General features: G+C 40.2%; 1 protein-coding gene and 1 long non-coding RNA gene across 3 annotated transcripts in view; one reads left to right on the top strand and one right to left on the bottom strand.

Moving 5' to 3' along the window:
- The window catches only part of LOC118971463 (peroxisomal multifunctional enzyme type 2-like), a 57339-nt gene extending 52371 nt beyond the window's left edge, over positions 1 to 4968 (top strand). The window contains exon 9 of the mRNA XM_073219955.1: positions 4840 to 4968. Within this exon, the coding sequence (XP_073076056.1) occupies positions 4840 to 4914 (75 nt within the window). The 3' untranslated portion in view covers positions 4915 to 4968. The remainder of the gene's footprint in view (positions 1 to 4839) is intronic.
- On the bottom strand, positions 4705 to 16618 carry LOC140845545 (uncharacterized). 2 transcript variants are annotated; one of them, XR_012124378.1, is made up of 4 exons: positions 16597 to 16618; positions 15635 to 15841; positions 4973 to 5072; positions 4705 to 4857 (listed from the first exon to the last, which is right to left on the bottom strand). It is a non-coding gene; the product is annotated as an uncharacterized lncRNA (long non-coding RNA). The 2 variants fall into 2 exon arrangements; XR_012124379.1 differs by lacking the exons at positions 15635 to 15841; positions 16597 to 16618 and adding an exon at positions 11912 to 12041.
- Between the last annotated feature and the right edge of the window lie 1862 nt (positions 16619 to 18480).

The following is an 18480-nucleotide window of genomic DNA, read 5'->3' as shown; positions in this document are numbered from 1 at the left end:
TGGAGATAATCATGTGGTTTTTGTTCTTTTTGTTGATATGGCAGATGATGTTGATGGATTTTCGAATGTTGTACCATCCTTGCATCCCTGGGATGAATCCCACTTGGTCATGGTGTATGATCCTCTTGATGTATTTTTGAATTCAGTTTGCTAATATTTTGTTGAGTATTTTTGCATCTACATTCATCAGGGATATTGGTCTGTAGTTTTCTTTTTTGGTGGGGTCTTTGCCTGGTTTTGGTATTAGGGTGCTGTTGGCTTAATAGAATGAGTTTGGGAATATTCCCTCCTCTTCTATTTTTTGGAAAACTTGAAGGAGAATGGGTATTATGTCTTCTCTTTGTGTCTGATAAAATTTCAAGGTAAATCCATCTGGCCTGGGGGTTTTGTTCTTGGGTAGTTTTTTGATTACCGCTTCAATTTTGTTTCTGGTAATTGGTCTGTTTAGATTTTCTGTTTCTTTCTGGGTCAGTCTTGAAAGGTTGTATTTTTCTAGGAAGTTGTCCATTTCTCCTAGGTTTTCCAGCTTGTTAGCATATAGGTTTTCATAGTATTCTCTAATAATTCTTTGTATTTCTGTGGGGCCTGTCATGATTTTTCCTTTGTCATTTCTGATTCTGTTGATGTGTGTTGACTCTCTTTTTCTCTTAATAAGTCTGGCTAGAGGCTTATCTATTTTGTTTATTTTCTCAAAGAGCCAGCTCTTGGTTTCATTGATTTTTTCTATTGTTTTATTCTTCTCAATTTTATTTATTTCTTCTCTGATCTTTATTATGTCCCTCCATCTACTGACCTTAGGCCTCATTTGTTATTCTTTTTCCAATTTCAATAATTGTGACATTAGGCTATTCATTTGGGATTGTTCTTCCTTCTTTAAATATGCCTGGATTGCTATATACTTTCCTCTTAAGACTGCTTTTGCTGTGTCCCACAGAAGTTGGGGCTTTGTGTTGTTGTTGTCATTTGTGTCCATATATTGCTGGATCTCCATTTTAATTTGGCCATTGATCCATTGATTATTTAGGAGCATGTTGTTTAGCCTCCATGTGTTTGTGAGCCTTTTTGCTTTCTTTGTACAATTTTTTTTTGAGAGGGCATCTCTCATATTTATTGATCAAATGGTTGTTAACAACAATAAAATTTTGTATAGGGGACTCAATGCACAATCATTAAACAACCCCAAGCCTAATTCTCAACAGTCTTCATTCTTCTGAAGCGTAACAAATAAGTTCTTACATAGTGAATAAGTTCTTACATGGTGAACAGTGCAAGGGCAGTCATATCACAGAAACTTTCGGTTTTGATCACGCATCATGAACTATAAACAATCAAGTCAGATATGATTATTCATTTGATTTTTATACTTGGTTTATATGTGAATCCCACATTTCTCCCTTATCTTTTTTGTTTTAATAAAATGCTGAAGTGGTAGGTAGATGCAAGATAAAGGTAGAAAACATAGTTTAGTGCTGTAAGAGGGCAAATGTAGATGATCAGGTCTGTGCCTATAGACTAAGTATTAATCCAAGCTAGACAAGGGCAACAAAACATCCACAGATGCAGAAGATTTCTCTCAAAACAGGAGGGGTGAGGTTCTAAGCCTCACCTCTGTTGATCCCCAATTTCTCACCTGTTAGCCCCCCTGCGACTGTGCCTGTCTTAGTTGTTCCTGCCTTGAGGAATCTTACCCGTCTCTGGCTAACCAGCCATCTTCCAGGGCCATAAGGGAAATGTAAAGTTGGTAAGTGAGAGAGAAGCAATATTCTTTGAAAAGGTTAGCTTTTTAGTTCTTTGCAGATTTATGCCCTGTGGCTTCTATGCCCAGCATTTGTCTTGACATATCTTTACCACTTAGAAGAATTATGATACTCAGTAATTTTCGATATGAGGCATGAATTCTACTAAAGGGTTGTAATTAGGAAGGAAGAAGAAAACCTATAGAAGTAGCAGATGGAAGAAAACATGGGAAGATTGATTATTTCTTTGACATAACTTCTTGTAGAGTAACATAAGCATGTATAGGTTTTAACAAACTACTAATTAAATTGCGTACACACGTTAACAGAATAGGAATACAGATACATAACAATGAATGTAAGCTTAGTAAAGTGGAAACCCCACTGAAGATGTAGTCTTTTTAACTAGAGCAAGTGGACACAGCCTCTGGTTCCTCATATGGCACTATTAATCTGGAAAATACATCCCCCCACCCATGTCAATGATTGGATTTTAAAAATTTGGCTTTTACCCTGCAAGGACCGCAGTACACTTTCAGGGTCGACTGGAATAGAATCTGTTAGGATGACTCCAAAATACACTCACTCCTGCATTTTCTTAGCTCTCATTTCAGGAGAGCACTTAAACTAGGGAGGCCAAAGGTGATAAATGAACCCTTGATAATGAACCCTCTGATTAAACTATATTCCATTATCATATTTTGTATGGCAACTAGATTGATGGCATCTACCACGCTCATATGATGCAGTCTCTGGCACATAGCCAGATTAGCCTGTGTAAAGAACTTTCTCAGGTTTAGATATATGACATTAGGCTAGAAGAGGAGCATTTGAACTTCCAGAAAGTTCAGCGCAACTTTGCATAAGGTTTTTCAACTACAGTTGTTCCCCTTTATAAGAGAATATGGAAACTTGCATGCAAATCTTCTAAAGGACAATGCTGCTAATCATTGAATATTCTGATTGCAACATTTTGATTTGCAATACTCTGATTGCACTAACTTCTTTTCATAGTGAGATAGGTAAACCTTAGGTAAGTCAACTTTATTTTATATTCCTGTGTCATGTCTGTGTCTTCTTTCACCATCAGTCGGAAGTGACTATAAATATTTGCTAATATGGTGATTTCATGGCTCAACATATATGTCTCCTCATAGAAGCTGATCAGGCTGCTGCCCCTGTTAAGTGCCTAGGTTTCTTGGCAGCACTCAACCCTGACATCACCATCCCACCCACCCCCACCCCTGCCCAGGCCAGCTGCATACCAGGGAGGCCTGGCAGCCAACTGATGTCAGCTTGGAGGAAGTGATCTGGTAGCAGGTGCCCTGGTGCACTGTGCAGATCTTGTTAAGACTAAAACCCTCATGTGGAAGTTGCCCTGATGTTGCTACTGATAGCTGTCAGCTGAGTCTATCTCCAGGCACTGCCCTCGGAGGGCAGCCAGAGGAACATACCTCTGGTCCCTCCCCAGGACAGCTTGTATGCAGTGACTAACCTCCTGGTCTAAATCTGGGACAACTCCAAATGTCCAGAGCTCCCCACAGGATTGCCTGAGGCCTGTGTTACTTTTGATTACAGCTCCACATCTCCCTGTACCTTATGTCACTTCCCTTACTTTCTTACAGGTTGTTTCTGAGAGTGTTCCTGGTAAATGCTACAGAAACCTCTGCCTCAGGACCTGTTTTGCAATAACCTGCCCAAGGCATTTGGTTTGTAGAGTGGTTGTGTATAGTGTTCTGAGAGGACGTAGTGCTGAAATTTCTAGTATCTAGTCCCAGGAACTTGTTGAGATTTAATATTCATCTCTGTTAATTTAATTCCAGCTGTATACATGAGGTGTTCTGTATCAGAGATAGATTTCATATTTGTTACTTTATAATTAATAAGGATATTATTCTCTCTCACCTGAGTTTTTACCCCTAGGGTGATATGATGAAAACCAAATGGAAAAATCTCTTACATATGTAGCTGGACACTCCGTTGGTGAGGGACACAGAAAAATAGATTTTCTCCTTCTATACAGAACAGCTGAGTTCCCTTTCTTCCCCTGAAAGGAGGGAGAAAAACCTTTGCTGTGTACAAGTGAGATGGAAAGGATCCTGGGTCTCACTCTAACCTTGTGGAATGTATACACATCTCTTCAGGGACCACATAAACCCTGTGTATCTCTCGGGCTTTTATGACCTACAGATGTCTCCAAGGTGCTGACCTCATTTTCTCTTGAAATCTAAATACATACCTTCAGAGTTAGGTAAGTCTCTCTGGAATTCTCTCACCATCTTATTCCAGGATTCCAGGTTTTCAACAGAATTTATTCAGAAAGCCCAAATGGCATAGAAACACAGGAATATTCTCTCTAGATCCCATAGCATCACAATTGCTTATTAGAAACAGTGGTGTTTTAATTAAAGAAGCTTCTGTGATATGGTTGGATTGCATAGTTTAAGACTCTGCCTTTTTGAGAATCCCAGAGAATCTAGGAACTACTTTATATTCTATAATAAAGTCCTTTACTGTTTAAACTAAACAAAGATTCTTTTGCATTTACAACTAAGATTCCCAGCTAATAAAGACACCATATTTATATTATAAAAACAAGCATATAAAGTTACAGATTATTTAAGTAACCATGAAACATACATATTTAGTAAAACTGAAAAACATGTCTGAGAATAAGAAATATATCAAATTCAAGATCACCTGATATTTACTGTGGAGGTTGGGGGAAGGAAGAATTGTGAGTGGTATGGAGTAACAGGAACCACAAGCATGATGGTAATGTTTTATTTATTATGAGTGAAGGGTACTGGCATAGTCACTGCTCTATTATATTTATGAGGTTTGTGTGTTTGTGTACATATATATATAATAGATATGATATTGCATAATAAATATGAAAATACCTACATGAAAGTCTTTAAGTGCAAACATAAGCTGCTACAACAAAGAGCTTCTCAAATAACTTGGCTTAAAGAAAAACATTAATTTATTCCTCTCTCACATGAGAATCCTTAGAGAAACAATGCAGGTTGTTGGGATATCTCTGCTCCACACTGTCATGCCGGGACTCAGATTTCTTCCTTATTACTCCCTCCTCCCACAGGGCACTGTTATCATCTGCCTGGTAAAAACACAGGTGTGCATGTGTCACCTCACAGGAAGAGAGAAAACATCATAAACGTCCAAGATTAAAGTAAGACCGAAACCAGGAAGTGGCTCACACCAACCCTACTCACTTGGCAATAGAAAGAACTGATGTCTGTGCCAGACCAGGTTGCATGGGTGGGTGGGAAATGTCTTTCCAGCCAGATGATGTGCCCAGCTCCAATTTTCTTGCTAGGAAATAAGCAAAGAAATGGCTTTTGATGAAAACTAACAGTTTTTTCCAAAAGGACCTAATGAGAAGTATGTACAAAAAATGATTTAATGAGACATAAACACCAAAATACAGTTTTCTTTCCTGCTCACAAATCTCAAATATTATCTGTCATTTTTAATCTTATTTCAGAAGTAAAATTCTGCATCTTAGAGTCAGACTAACTCCAGAGATAAACTGTATCTGACCCTTAGTGTGCACAAGGACTATATGTGAGTAACAATGTACTTAAGACTTAAAAAGGAAAGTTAAGAGCTTTCATAATCCTCTTCATTGGAACTCTTGCCATTATTTAACAGTTTTCTCTATGAGGAAATCTAGTCTGCTGTACAAGTCTTTCTCTGGTTTGGCTTGATTTTAAATTCACTTTTCAGTTGCATGTTATCACTTGTCTCCTCATAACAAAGAATAAAGAGAAGGGAAATTATCATTTTTATTTTTGTATGTGTTAGAACTTGTGAAAATCTTCCCCAAAATAAGAAAAGGTTACCTTGACAACAGTGTGTCTAAATTATTCTCCCCAACTATTACTGATTCCTGTCCATTCTTCTGTAAAAGCAAAGGTTTGCTGAAGCAGAATTCCAACTGTTTTACAAATTTGAGCATTTGGCACAGATTCTCTCGTTCGATTTTTTTAATTTTCTCTGAATATTTTTTAATAAGACAGCTTTTAGATAGAAAAATTTGGTTATTCCCACCTACTCTACTCTTTCAGCTAAAAGATCAAAGTAATAGAGTCCCTCCCACCCCCATCCCAGTCAACTGGTCAGGTTTCAGTAGGTTGGGACTTAAATCGGAGTCATGATTTCAGGTTTGGGATCACACGGACTAATAGATGCCAAGGATTCAGGTCTGACCTAAAATATTCCATATTAATATGTCTTACCATGACCACTACAATTATCTTTCCTTTCATATCTTGATAACATTGTTTTTCTTCTTTTTAAGGTTGGACATAAAATGTTGATGGATTTGAATTTGTAAAACCATCTGTTGTTAATCGTGCCTTCCAAATTGCATGTGGTAAATAATCCTTAATAGTTGAGGGAGTAGGTAAACTCTTTTTAGGCAGATCTCTAAACCACTCAATGTTTCATATTGTAAATGCCATGAGACTTCTTTATGGAATCATTCTAGCTACTGGTGTGAAAACAATAAACAATGATTTCTTCTGGAAACACTTTGACATTCTGTTTTAGTAAATCCATATGTGGAGTGGAATTGTAATGTTACCCAATAAACAGAACTCCTAACAGGCTTTTGAATCAGATTTTATGACAATCCTGAGTTATATTTTTTCCACTCAATTTCTTTACAAAAAGCATCAAGTTTGAGTTAAATATTTACAATGTTTTCATGTTATCAACAACCTTACATGTTTATTCCTAGAGTGTATGAGTATAATTTGTACAGATTTAAAATTATAAAACTGAAACAATCTTAGGTATAATAGAGTTCAACCCTTTTGTTTTACAAATAATGAGGTTAAAAAATGGGCTTGGAGAGAATCACACAGCTGGTTAGCTATAGGTAATACTGCTGAGGGTAGGTATGCCACATGATCACCACTGTCTCCACCCCCAAACATGCTTTTTCCATACCTGTCTATTGTAAAAATTGCTTATCAGTATTTTTCTAAGTGTATTATGTGGGTTTTTCTTCGATCCAAGCATTTCTTTCTTTTAACTTGTTTTATTTATGATATTCAAGAACTGAAAAACCTCTTCCATCCTGTTCCTTGTGCTGCCCTCTTCTGGAAGAGGAAGGAATGGCAGTGGTATAGATAAAGATATCTCACTTTTGTTCTCCTACAGTGAGTTGTTTGCAGGGTCATAAAAAGTTATGACTTAAAACTTGGGTTAGGAATACATTCTGTCTAATCTATTTGTTTTACAAATAGAGAAACTCATTTTTATCACATCTTATCTTTCCCTTATTTTCCATCTCCTGAAAAAAAAATCTATCTCTGAATTTTTCATATTATTCTCTCAAAATTATAAATTCAAAAATTTCATTGTCCATAATGAAAATTGTTGACCATAAAATCATTACCCACAAATTTAATTCAATTCTTCCCTTAATATAAAATGAAGGGCTATAGTTATGGGACCATACGTTTCTGGAAATTATTACCTCACACCAGAATTATGATTTTAAAGGTTGTATAGATAAATTCTATTTTTATTTTGCTCTAAATCTGTAGGAAGTGCTTTGAGATCTACCTACTTTGCCACTACCATGGGCAGAAATGTGATTTTTTAAAATTATACCCTTAGCATTAGGAGTTCCTCAACCTTTTTTTTAGAGTGACACTAGTGACGTACCTCCACCCCATTCTCTCTTTTCCAAATATTGTATTCTTGGGAGGCAGATTCTGAATGGCCCAGTTCAGGGCAGAAGACTGCCTGTGGATTAATTAATAGTGTGGCCAGGGTTGCCTGGTCTCTTAAACAAAAACCTATACCTGTAAGTAAAATTAATTCTCAGAGAATAAATTAGTGTGACTTGATCACCCCTCCTTGTAAAGCTATTTATTGCTATGTAAATTGCTGCAAATGTGGTCACATAAAACAATATGCATTCATTATTGTGCAGTTTCTGTGGGTTGAGTCTGGGCTTAGCTTTACCAGCGCCTGTTTCAGGGTCTCATGACATCTCTGCCATCCAGATGTCAGCCACAGCTGGGGTTTCATCTGAAGGCTTGACTGGCTTGGAAGACTTGGAAGGTTTACTTCCAAGGGGAAAAACTGACAGAATTCATTTTTTCAAGAGCTGCTGGATTTAAGATCTCTTTTATTAGCTGGTTGTTAGTTCTAACTTGCCATGTAGATCTTGTTTCACCGAAGTGTGCAAACCAAGAAGGCAACATAGAGAGTGCGCTAGAGGATGGGAATTATAATCTTAAAACTATCTTAATCATGGAAATTCCATCACATTTGGCATGTTTTGTTGGCTCGAAACACAGTTACATGCAAAGGGAGAGTATTACACAAGGGTGTGAACAATACCAGGAGGGACCTCCAAGGGGTGCTGCCTTGCCCCATAGGTACTATTAATCAACCAGAAGGGCATTCTGGTTAGTTTGATGAGCACCATATATCTAAGGGAAGGCACTGTAAGTCCAGGGAGAGGAAATCCCAAGGCAAAATACATCTAAAAACGGAAAGCAGTTAGAGGGAGAAATAAAGTTTAAACCCCGTTCATTGCTTACAAACTGCAGTCCAGGCCGTCTTTCTCCTCTGCTCAGGAAGAAGCCAGCAAGCAAGCCAGCCCCGTCCCCTTCCTCTCAGGTTCAGACACGCCCTCGGTTGCCCAGAGATCTTACCCATTGACGTGGAGATGAACTCTCCACCCCTGGGGATATGCAAATGAACTAAAGCCCGGCCAGATACTCTGCAATGTTACAATTTTACCCACAGGCACTATGTTACAAGATTGGGGTTTTTTACAAAAAGAGAAGGTTCCTGCTACTGTCCTTATAAAATGCATAGTGTAGCAGATGTGTCAATAAACCCATGAAATAATAGTTCAGACCGTATATTCCTCTGCTTAACATTTAATTGCTCGTCTTGCCCTGAGAGTAAAATACAGCTTCGTATGACTTCGCAGGACCTGGTTATATAGTCTTTTCCCACTTTGACATTCTCATGTTGTGTTTCTCCCACTTTCCACTATACTTTTCCATCTTAGCATGTGACAAATCCTGGGATATGTGTATGTTTGAAAACATTTTTTTTAAGATTTAAAAATTGTCACTAAATTCCCATCATTAAAACCTCAGTCATCCAAAGCATGTCTAAGTTTAAACAATGTAATTTTCTAACACCACCGCTAAGATAAACTAGTTGTCAGAATGTACCCTTTGATAATAAACTACTGAATTGCTTTATAGGACTGTTAACTACACATTGGTTTGATGCCGGGGTTCTTGTTTGCGGAGCCGAAGAATGAGCTTCACAAACAGTCAAGGTAGGAGAGCAAGGTACAGGCTTTTATTTAGAGATAAAGTGAAGGGACAGAGCTCCCGGCTCACGCCAGGAGGGGACAAGAAAGTCCGTAGTGGTGCGTTGTCTAGGGGGTTTTATAGGCAGTTGAGGATTTTCGAGAACATGAAAAAACTTAGGGGTGGGGACTTGTTAAGTGAGCCTTGAATATTAAAAATTAACGTAAGAAACTTCCTGCCTTGATTTCTCTCTGGGACACCGACACCTTGGTCTGGGGGCATATCAAAAGGCTGCCTGCCCAGCCCCCAAGGTGGGCCAAGGTATTGTCTGCTTGCTAAAGAATCTTGCCTCTTGAACTTCCTGGGTGTTAAAATGCAATCTTATCTACAAGATGGAATTCTTCCTGCCTTTTACCATGCCGTCTACAGCTGGGTCTGCCTGCTAAGTTAGTTGCTCAGTTGGCAAAATCACCTCATCAGATCTGAAGGAGGAAAGACAGCACATAGGCCGGGGCCTTTTAGCATGCTAAAGTGAATCTTACACATGGTTACAAATGATCAGCATAATAAAACATGTGCTACTCTATCTGGGGAACATTAACTGATGTCACTGAAGAATGATTCTAGAGCTCAATGTTTAACATAGAGTTTTAGTAGGGGGGTTTCCTTGCATGTAGTTACATTGCTCTGACTGCAAATATCTTGCCCTGCCCCCTCCAGAGGCCCTCACCCTACTCTGACTACACCCACGGTCCCTGTCTCAGGTTGATTGTTGAAAGCAGCCTTCCAAAGATGAATGTTTTGATTTAAAGAAATTCCTCAGCTAGATTTCAGAATCCTTGGAACACTATGAGTTAGAGGGATCCTTAACCAATCTCATTTACTTATTGTTTATTGTTTTTTTTCTGCATCCAATAATTCCTATTTATTGAGTAACCAAAGAAGAAATTCTCTCAAGTTCCAGGAGAAGCTTTTCCTTAGCCATTGTTTTTTAGTTCACCTTATGGACACTTAATTGTACAACTGATCAGAATTCTTTTTTTCTTTGTCAAAAGACACATTCAGAGTCATAGCCACACTGAAACCTACATATTCTGACTCCAAAGCCCATTGACCATTTTTATATGGAGTTCACTTTTTTTCCCTAAGTCTCTTTGTCTTTATCTTAAAGTTCACTCAAGTCAGTCAGATCTCCTGTGTTATAAAAGCTTCTTTTCCTTACTATAGAGTCTGTCAAACTGTGATCATGGTCTTTTTAAGCTTCTGGAATATTTGGGGTGCCACATATTATTTCTCTTACACATTTTTCTCCATTTTTCTTTGTTACTTTGATGTTAAGAATCTGATTCAAGAATTATGAACAGCCAAGTGGAAGAAAAAATCTTTTCCTCTTTTTTTTCTCCTACCCTCCTTCATCCCATCTCCTCTTTCTTCAGTCTCTTCCTGTACCATCTATTACATACATGTCATACCTATGTTCAAGGTAGAATGTATAAACTTTGAACAAAAAAACCCCAAGTTCCATAAAGTCCATGAAGAACTTGGCACATGATACACACAGGCACACACACCTGTAGCCCTCCTTCCTTCTCTATGTAATTATGTCCCCGGGGAATGTTTTATTGATGTCTCCTGGTGTGGAAGAAGAAAAGAAGGACAAGGAAAGGACAGAGAAGAATGACTTCCTAATTAGCCTGAGGATATAGGCTTTCTGAGTGTGAATGACATAGGGGGCCATGGCTTCAGTCAAGTGGAAAAACTGACTTGGAAATGGAGTTAGCCACACAGTTTAGGCCTCTAAGGGACTTGATTTTCACTTATGCTATTTAAAGGTGATTGCTCTCTGGATGAGTCAGGTGATGCTTAAAGAACAAGGTTCCCCTGCTCTCCTGGGAGTGTTGAGATTTATTTCTCTAGGGTGGCCTAAGTGAGTACTGGTTCATGCCAACAAATATCCTGTTTTCATTTAGAGATTAGTATGTTACACTATAACACCCAAAGAAAACTGGGGGAATTAGTGATGATACATTTCAAGAGCCATCTTACCATAAAATAAATAGAAAACATAGGGCCTGGTCTATGTTTAGATATGCATAGAATTGTGTAAGATTACCTGAAGGAATAATTTTGAAACCTAGGCCAGGGTGTTACAGAATGTAAGTATTTGGGTTTCACATAGATTTACAAGAAACCACAAGAAGAGTTACATTTAGGATTAGCGATCTGTGTTATATAGATTTCCATTTTTACTGTTGGAATTACATCAATTCCTTCCCACTTAAAAATGATTCATTCACTTACTCATTCAATTAATTTAATGAATATTTACTGTGTGCTAAATATATGCTAGGTTCTTAGGATTTGTAAGATTTGTAAGTGTGGCATCCGGCTGCAAGGAATTTGTAGAGCGTTGAGATTAGACTCTGAGGAGCTTCGTTCTCGGCTTCGCCCTCCCTCTTCTGTATGGAAGGAGCAGAGGGAGATCAGAGGGAGGCGGGAGAGCAAGGTGCTGATCCGTTCCTCCCTGGGCAATTGTCTTGGGATGATGGTGTCTTTCCACCAAAAGTTATTGCTCTTCTCTAGATGGATTTATGAGACTCTGATTCTCGGTTATGTTAACTGCTCTCACCTCTTTCTGTTGAGTTTCCTCATAGTGGAGACTTAGTGTTCCTATCTCTAAGTGCTCTGGTATTCCCGCGGTTCCCCTACACTCTGCCCAGGATTTTGAAGCTAGTCCCTTTGTACGTAAATGTTCCTAGAATGTTTATATTTTGAATATGGAGTCCGTTACTCTGTGTTGTTGTGAAAGGGCAAGCTCACAGATTCTAGTTCAGCTAATTGGGACCCGGATCCTACCTCAGCCAATCAGGACCTGGATCCTATTTCACCCGATGGGAGGGTGGTCTCTCTCCTCTCCAGTCCACGCTCAGCAGGGCAGGCAGCGAGTTTTTAAAGAAGGTAGGGGGAGGCAGAGCTTAGATTTACTGGCGTGAGGATTGGCTAGCCTAGGGCACATTTTTCAGGTTGGGAGGGGGCAGCAGCCGGGGACTTTGGCACGTCATCAGTGTCCGACGTGCTCACTCCTCCCTCTGGTGCATCCAACCTTACAATCGGGTCCACCAGGACCCCCTCCAATAGGCCCCAAAGTTTGCCGCCAGCAAGTACCGCAGACGTGACCTCTCCCCCGCCCGCACAGATCATAGGGACAGCCACGAACCCCTCCGATCGGCCCCCAAGGCTGCACTCCTGCTGTGCCGCTATTGCAGCCCCTACCCCGCCAGCACAGACCCATAGGGGTACGCCAGGACCCCCTCCAATAATCCCCCAAGGCTGAAGCCCTGGTGTGCCGCTGGGCCAACCCCTCTGCAATGAGAACAGACAATAGGGGTCTGGAAGGATCCCCTCCGATAGGTCCCCAAGATTGCAATCAGTAATCGCCCTTGGTGAAACACCTCCTCCCCACCCCCCCCAGGACAGAAACATCGTTCACCAGGACCCCCTCCGAGAATCCCACAATGCTGCACCCCTGGAGTGCCGCTGGGCCGACCCCTCCCCCACCAGCACAGAACACTGGGTCTCAAGGACCCCTTACGATCGGCCCCCAAAGATGCAGACCCGGTCACAAAGTACATGCTGATTAGAAATCTGTAAGCTCCTTTCCCTTCTCTCTTCAAACCTTAATTCTTTTCCATGTTTCTCCTGGACATCTTTCATGTCAATGTTTGGAAGCCAGTACACTCTGTGAATGGCCTGACAATTCACAAAGTCCCCTGGGCTTTTGCTGAATTCCAAAAAGCAGGTTATGACATTATAAAGGAGGCAGATCTTCATGTAAGTATATAAACAACCTTGATGCTGGGCAAAAGATGAAACATCATTAAGAGAAATTTGCTAGGAAAACAGAAGGTTCGGTTATTTAAAATCTAGTTTAATTTAGCCACTTTATTCAGGGACAAAAAATTTTATCTATAAATTTAAAAACTACCAAATCACGTTTCTACACCCTCACCCTGTCACTTGTGGGTGTGGGCATGGAGGAAATAGAGATCAGGAAAGGAGTAGCTATTAATCAAACAAACTGTGTATCACTAAAGGTATGTGTACAAAGATGGACTGGGGTCCAGTTGTGTCCGTGTTTCAGATGGAGAAGAGATACAGATGGTAGATGACTTTTTTATATAGACTGTACAAAACATGTGGCAAACATCGAGATCTAAAGGGTTTTGTTGGGGGGTTTTTTTGGCATCATTTTACGTTTTATGGAGGTGTTATCATTGGATGAAAGTAAAACAAATATTTTATTATCAAACTGCATTCTAGTCTTAATTCCAAAAGTGGGCAAGGTCATAAAATAACTTCAATGATATGTTACCTCCTTTACAAACTTGGAAATAATGAGTTTAGAAATTATTCTTTTGAGCACAAAACGAAGTCTGCCAAACCACGACAGGTACTCATCTGTTCCTCAACTTGCCTAGGGAGTGGTACCTCAGGACCCTTTCACTGCGCATCCTCATGTCTCATGTTCTTCCAGCTGGAAATATTCTCATTATGTACATCCATTCTGCAGCAGTAATAGTGCTTTCCTTCAGATCGCTGAAGGAGGCCAGGAAGAACATGCAACTTCCCTAAGGAGTTTCCCTCTGCACATGACTTGTCAGGAGACACCACAGTGCTGCGGAACGGGGTCTGGATAAGCTCTGGTCGCAGCCCCACCGTATACCAGCTGTGGGACCACAGGCACGGCGCCATACCGCACACCGCAACGTTCCTCCCAGCTCCACACTGTGTGTCCGCTTAGCCTTACTAGAGGGATTTCTTTTTTTGATGACTTAGTACATTTTACTGTACGTAATTTATGTACTTCCTTGTTATTGGAGGTATTGCACTGGCAGGCACTTCAAAAGAATGCACATACAAACACAACATAAATATGCACGAACAACCAGAAGATATTCATGGCACTGCTAACAGCTACATGATGTACTGGAAGGAAGATACTTTTACTACACGCATTCTCTCACTCTTTCTCACTCTCAAATGGATGGCTGGAAGGATAGAGACCACCTTGTTCACACATTCTTCCGTGAGTTTTTCTATCTTTTAGAAAATCTTGAAATTTTCTATAAGGAACAATCTTATAATGAAAAAAATAAACCTCAGTAATAGTTACTTTCTTACAGGATGTATGCTTTTGATTCCAGAAGACAGATACTGACCTGGTTACTTTTCTTTCCTTTTTTTAACTTTGGAAACCATTTGCAAAACCTTGAATAGAACTGGCAATAGTTAATGACCTTGGCACATATCAGAGTTTACTAAAAATTAGAGCTCAACCTTGCCCTTGTTACTGCCTTGCTCCACTGAACTAGTCAACCACAGTCAGCTTCTCAAGAAAAATCTTATTCCTAAGAGTACAGAATATTTATTTGCCTTGCTATTGAGGGAAATCTTCAGTGCCAGTTTTGAAATGTTGAAATAAATTTTGGTGAAAAATATTAAGTATTTTCACATGTTGAATAAACCTTGTCAACAAATGAACTTATTTGCTTATCATAACGAGGCATACAAATTCTTCCAAACTATGAAAGCAGAGTCATGCGATGCATTCCTCAGGCATGAATGCCCTCCCGCACAAAAATTTCTTAGGCAGGCGTTTTGCTATCATGTTCATCAGCTTTTGTGATTCCAGAGCGCAGCACTGAAATGAGAGGTGGAGCACTATGCTTTAGAACTACAGAAATTACACCTTAGAAAATTAATTCTGGATTCTCTCACTCGGTCTGCTTGATTTATGTGGCTTGTTCCTGGCATGTATTGGTAAAAATCTAGTCACATACCTTCCCAAGCTCTGCTCTAAAGTGCACACCACCACACTAAACCTGTCCCAGAATGTTTGCATTGAGAGTCTGGTGACTTAATACAAAGAGTCAGATATTTCGATAAGTGTTGATCAAAACATGTATTTATAAACATCTATTTCCAGGACCCCACTCATTGTCCCCAGTTTTCTGAGGGGGCTGTGCCTATAAAACTCTCTGGAACTATAAACTCTGTGTGCTGAGTCTCAGGTCACAAACTTTCATTTTTTTCCCCCTTTAGTCACCTTCAGAAATAATTACATTACCAACACAGCTGTTTCCTGTTTAGAAAGAATACAGCCTCTCTTTACCATACTGTATGTAAATAAACAATTAATACCGACTTACATGATAATTCAAAGTGTGTACTCACATACAAATTAGACTGAGCCAGGGCATAAAATTACCACCAACAATATACACATAGGTAGACAAAAAGCATTCTGTTTGGAGAGCAGGGTTAAGCTCCCAGTGGCTGACGCAGTAAGGGTGAGTCTGGGAAACCCGGAGGCAGATGGCTGTTCACAATGTACAAATCAGCTTTGCCCTGGCACCCGGGGGTCAAAGTCACCCAGGTGAACTCTTCCCAAATCCCTCCTTTCATTTTTGAAGTATAGCAAACAAACAGAAACCCCATTCACAGACATCTTTGTTCAGTAAGGCTCTGGGAACGACCAGAGGACACGCCTTTCCTGGGCAGCAGAACTGGGGCCCCTACCTGCTGTGACCTCAGAAGGGCAGCGCCCATCTCCTCCACCTTCTGAGTGACTGCGTCTCTCACCAGGCGGTAGCGGTCATTGTCCTCAGCCACCATTTTCTCAAGCCCTTCCCTGGCCCTCCAGGGCACCAGTTCCAGTAAAGCACTGGCCACTTCATTAAGGGCGTCCAGTAAGGCTTTGTTGCTCTGGGCTTCCTTCTCCAGCTCCTGAGAGTGGAATTAAGAAAACATACAGATGTGAGGATAATGTGTCAGAGTTTAAACAAGCTTTTTTTTCCCTTTATCTGTCCTTGGGGCACAAGTCCTCTGCAGGCCCGTAATGTGAGGCACTGGCCTCCTCTGTTTCAGTTAAGTGCTATAAACCTTTGTTATTTTAAGCTATTTTGTAAAAAGAAAAGTGTTTCCTGAGAAGTTCTGAAGAATTCATTTGTCAACGTGACAAGGTTTTTATCTTTGAAACAATATACATGTTTAAATGGGGAAATAAAACCAAGCAGGGTGACATGTAATATTCTTTGCTTTCTGTTAACATCTAAGTAATCAGGTACCAGAAAACTCAAATAAAGAGCCAAGTCCCAGCCAGAAGTAAGTGACCCTCAAAACGAGAACATACTGGCTTTAAACCTTCCCGGCTGGATCACTACAGGCCCAGTGGGCCTGACCTCACCCACCTGCCCCCAGACTCCCTTTCAGCCACACGTGATCACACCTGAGGGATGATCAAACCAGAGGCTAGCTCTGAAAGGAATGATTAGCATGGTAGGATATCACCTCTGCAAACAGTGAGAAAAGCCGCCTCACGCTATACATCTGCCCACGTAAACAAATTGGTATTCAAACCAAATCATGCATATCTTTGAAACAATGATCATTTTCCTGTTTTTTTTTCTGTGTTCATCATTCTGTCTCTTGTGTAATTAACTGTACTCCCAAACCTAAGAGTCTGGAAACAAATTACATACACTGTTTTCATCTCCGGGCTCCTAAAAGTTGAAACAGTCCTTCGGCTGCCCACGTCTGTCAGGTCCCACCCACCAAAGCATCCCTCAGCGTATCAGCAGTGACAGGAGACAAGTATCATTTCATTCCTATGAACAGAGCTCCCCAGAGGAGAAGCTGATCCAAAATGCATGAATCACAGCGTACATTTTGTCTCGCTTGGGCTTGGCTCGCCGCTTCTCCCTGTAGGACCTGAGTTTCAGATGAAAGCAGTTCCACCTGCACTTTGTCCAGCCAGGTACAGAGCTCCTCAGTGCGGAATGCAGCCGCTGTGCCAGCTGCAGCGCATGGTCCAGGGTCTTGGCGACATCCGTGCTCAGCTTAGTAATGTCTTTATACCTTGCTTTTATGGCTTCCAATTTATCTTGAATGATTAAAACTTCATCACCTAAAATTTCAAAGCCATGTTATATCTCATGAAAGGAAAGAAAAGGTGAGGGGAAGGGTTCTTCAGGTATTAATAACATACACTCATGAGATTTTCTGGAAAGGGAAAAACCGGGAGGCGTTTTCCAAAAAAAGATTTGACCCAAGAGAAGCCCTTTGCTAGGTTTTTAATCATTCCTTTAGAGAAGAGGTCAGTTTAGAAACTCACTAATCTGCCTAAATTCTCAGGCTTGCGCCACCCAGAACACAACCCGTATACCCCACCCTTCTTCAGATGCACGTTTCCACCAGCTCTGTTCAACACTACAATGCAGTTTTCAAACTATATTTGCATCCAAAACAATAAGAGCTGTATTTTTTGAAAAGCCAAAAAAAAAAAAAAACCCTGGTGACCTGATTCCGCCCTGCCTCTGAGGACTCTCTCGCGCTGGCCGAGGGAGCCGAGTGGGGGGCAAGTGTAAGCCTTATCTCGAAACTTGCAACTTTTGCGTCCTATTACTGGTCAAAGCAAGTCACAAAAGCAACCTGGAATCAAGACGAGGAACTATTTTCTATCTATTGATGGGAGGGGGCTGCAAAATACTGTGGCCATGATTTTCTTTTCTTTTTTTCTTTTTTAATTGAAGTACAGTTGACACAATATTATATTAGTTTCAGGTGCACAACATAGTAAGTTAGCATTTATATACATTATGAAACACCACGATAAATGTAGTTATCATCTGTCACCATACAAAGACATGGCACTACTATTGACTATTTTCTCTATGCTGTTACTTTTCAACTTTTCACACCTGAGGGTCTTAAGGTGGGCTGTCAGAATTCAGAAGGATGAAGGAAAAAAATGTTTATTTTTCTTACCTTCTAACTGGAATTTAGCATGTTTCTCATGGCCTGTCAAAGCAGGTATAATGACCAGCCCTGTGACTTTGTCACTCGTGGAAATGAAAGAATTTTCCTATCATATCCTAGTCATGGCAGACATCTTGAAATACTATTTACATTCATCTCAACTTTGAAATCACTGTAATTAGTAGAGCCCTGTGAATCAGGATTCTGTGATGCAATCATGAAGAAATGTGTGTGTTTGTATATCAAAATTCAATCAAATAAACACAGCAGCCTAGTTTGAAAAAGACAAATGAACCCCTATGTTTATGGCAGCACTATTCACAATAGCCAAGAAATGGAAGCAGCCTAAGTGTCCATCAGTAGATGAATGGATAAAGAAGATGTGGTACATATACACAATGGAATATTATTCAGCCATAAGAAGACAACAAATCCTACCATTTGCAACAACATGGATGGAGCTAGAGGGTATTCTGCTCAGTGAAATAAGCCAGGTAGAGAAAGACAAGTACCAAATGATTTCACTCATCTGTGGAGTATAAGAACAAAGGAAAAACTGAAGGAGCAAAACAGCAGCAGACTCACAGAACACAGGAATGCACTAACAG

Source organism: Manis javanica, chromosome 13 (genome assembly GCF_040802235.1).
Source record: "Manis javanica isolate MJ-LG chromosome 13, MJ_LKY, whole genome shotgun sequence".
Taxonomy (NCBI): Eukaryota; Metazoa; Chordata; class Mammalia; order Pholidota; family Manidae; genus Manis; species Manis javanica.
Note: the sequence above shows the minus strand (reverse complement) of the source record. Positions and strands in the feature narration are given on the sequence as shown.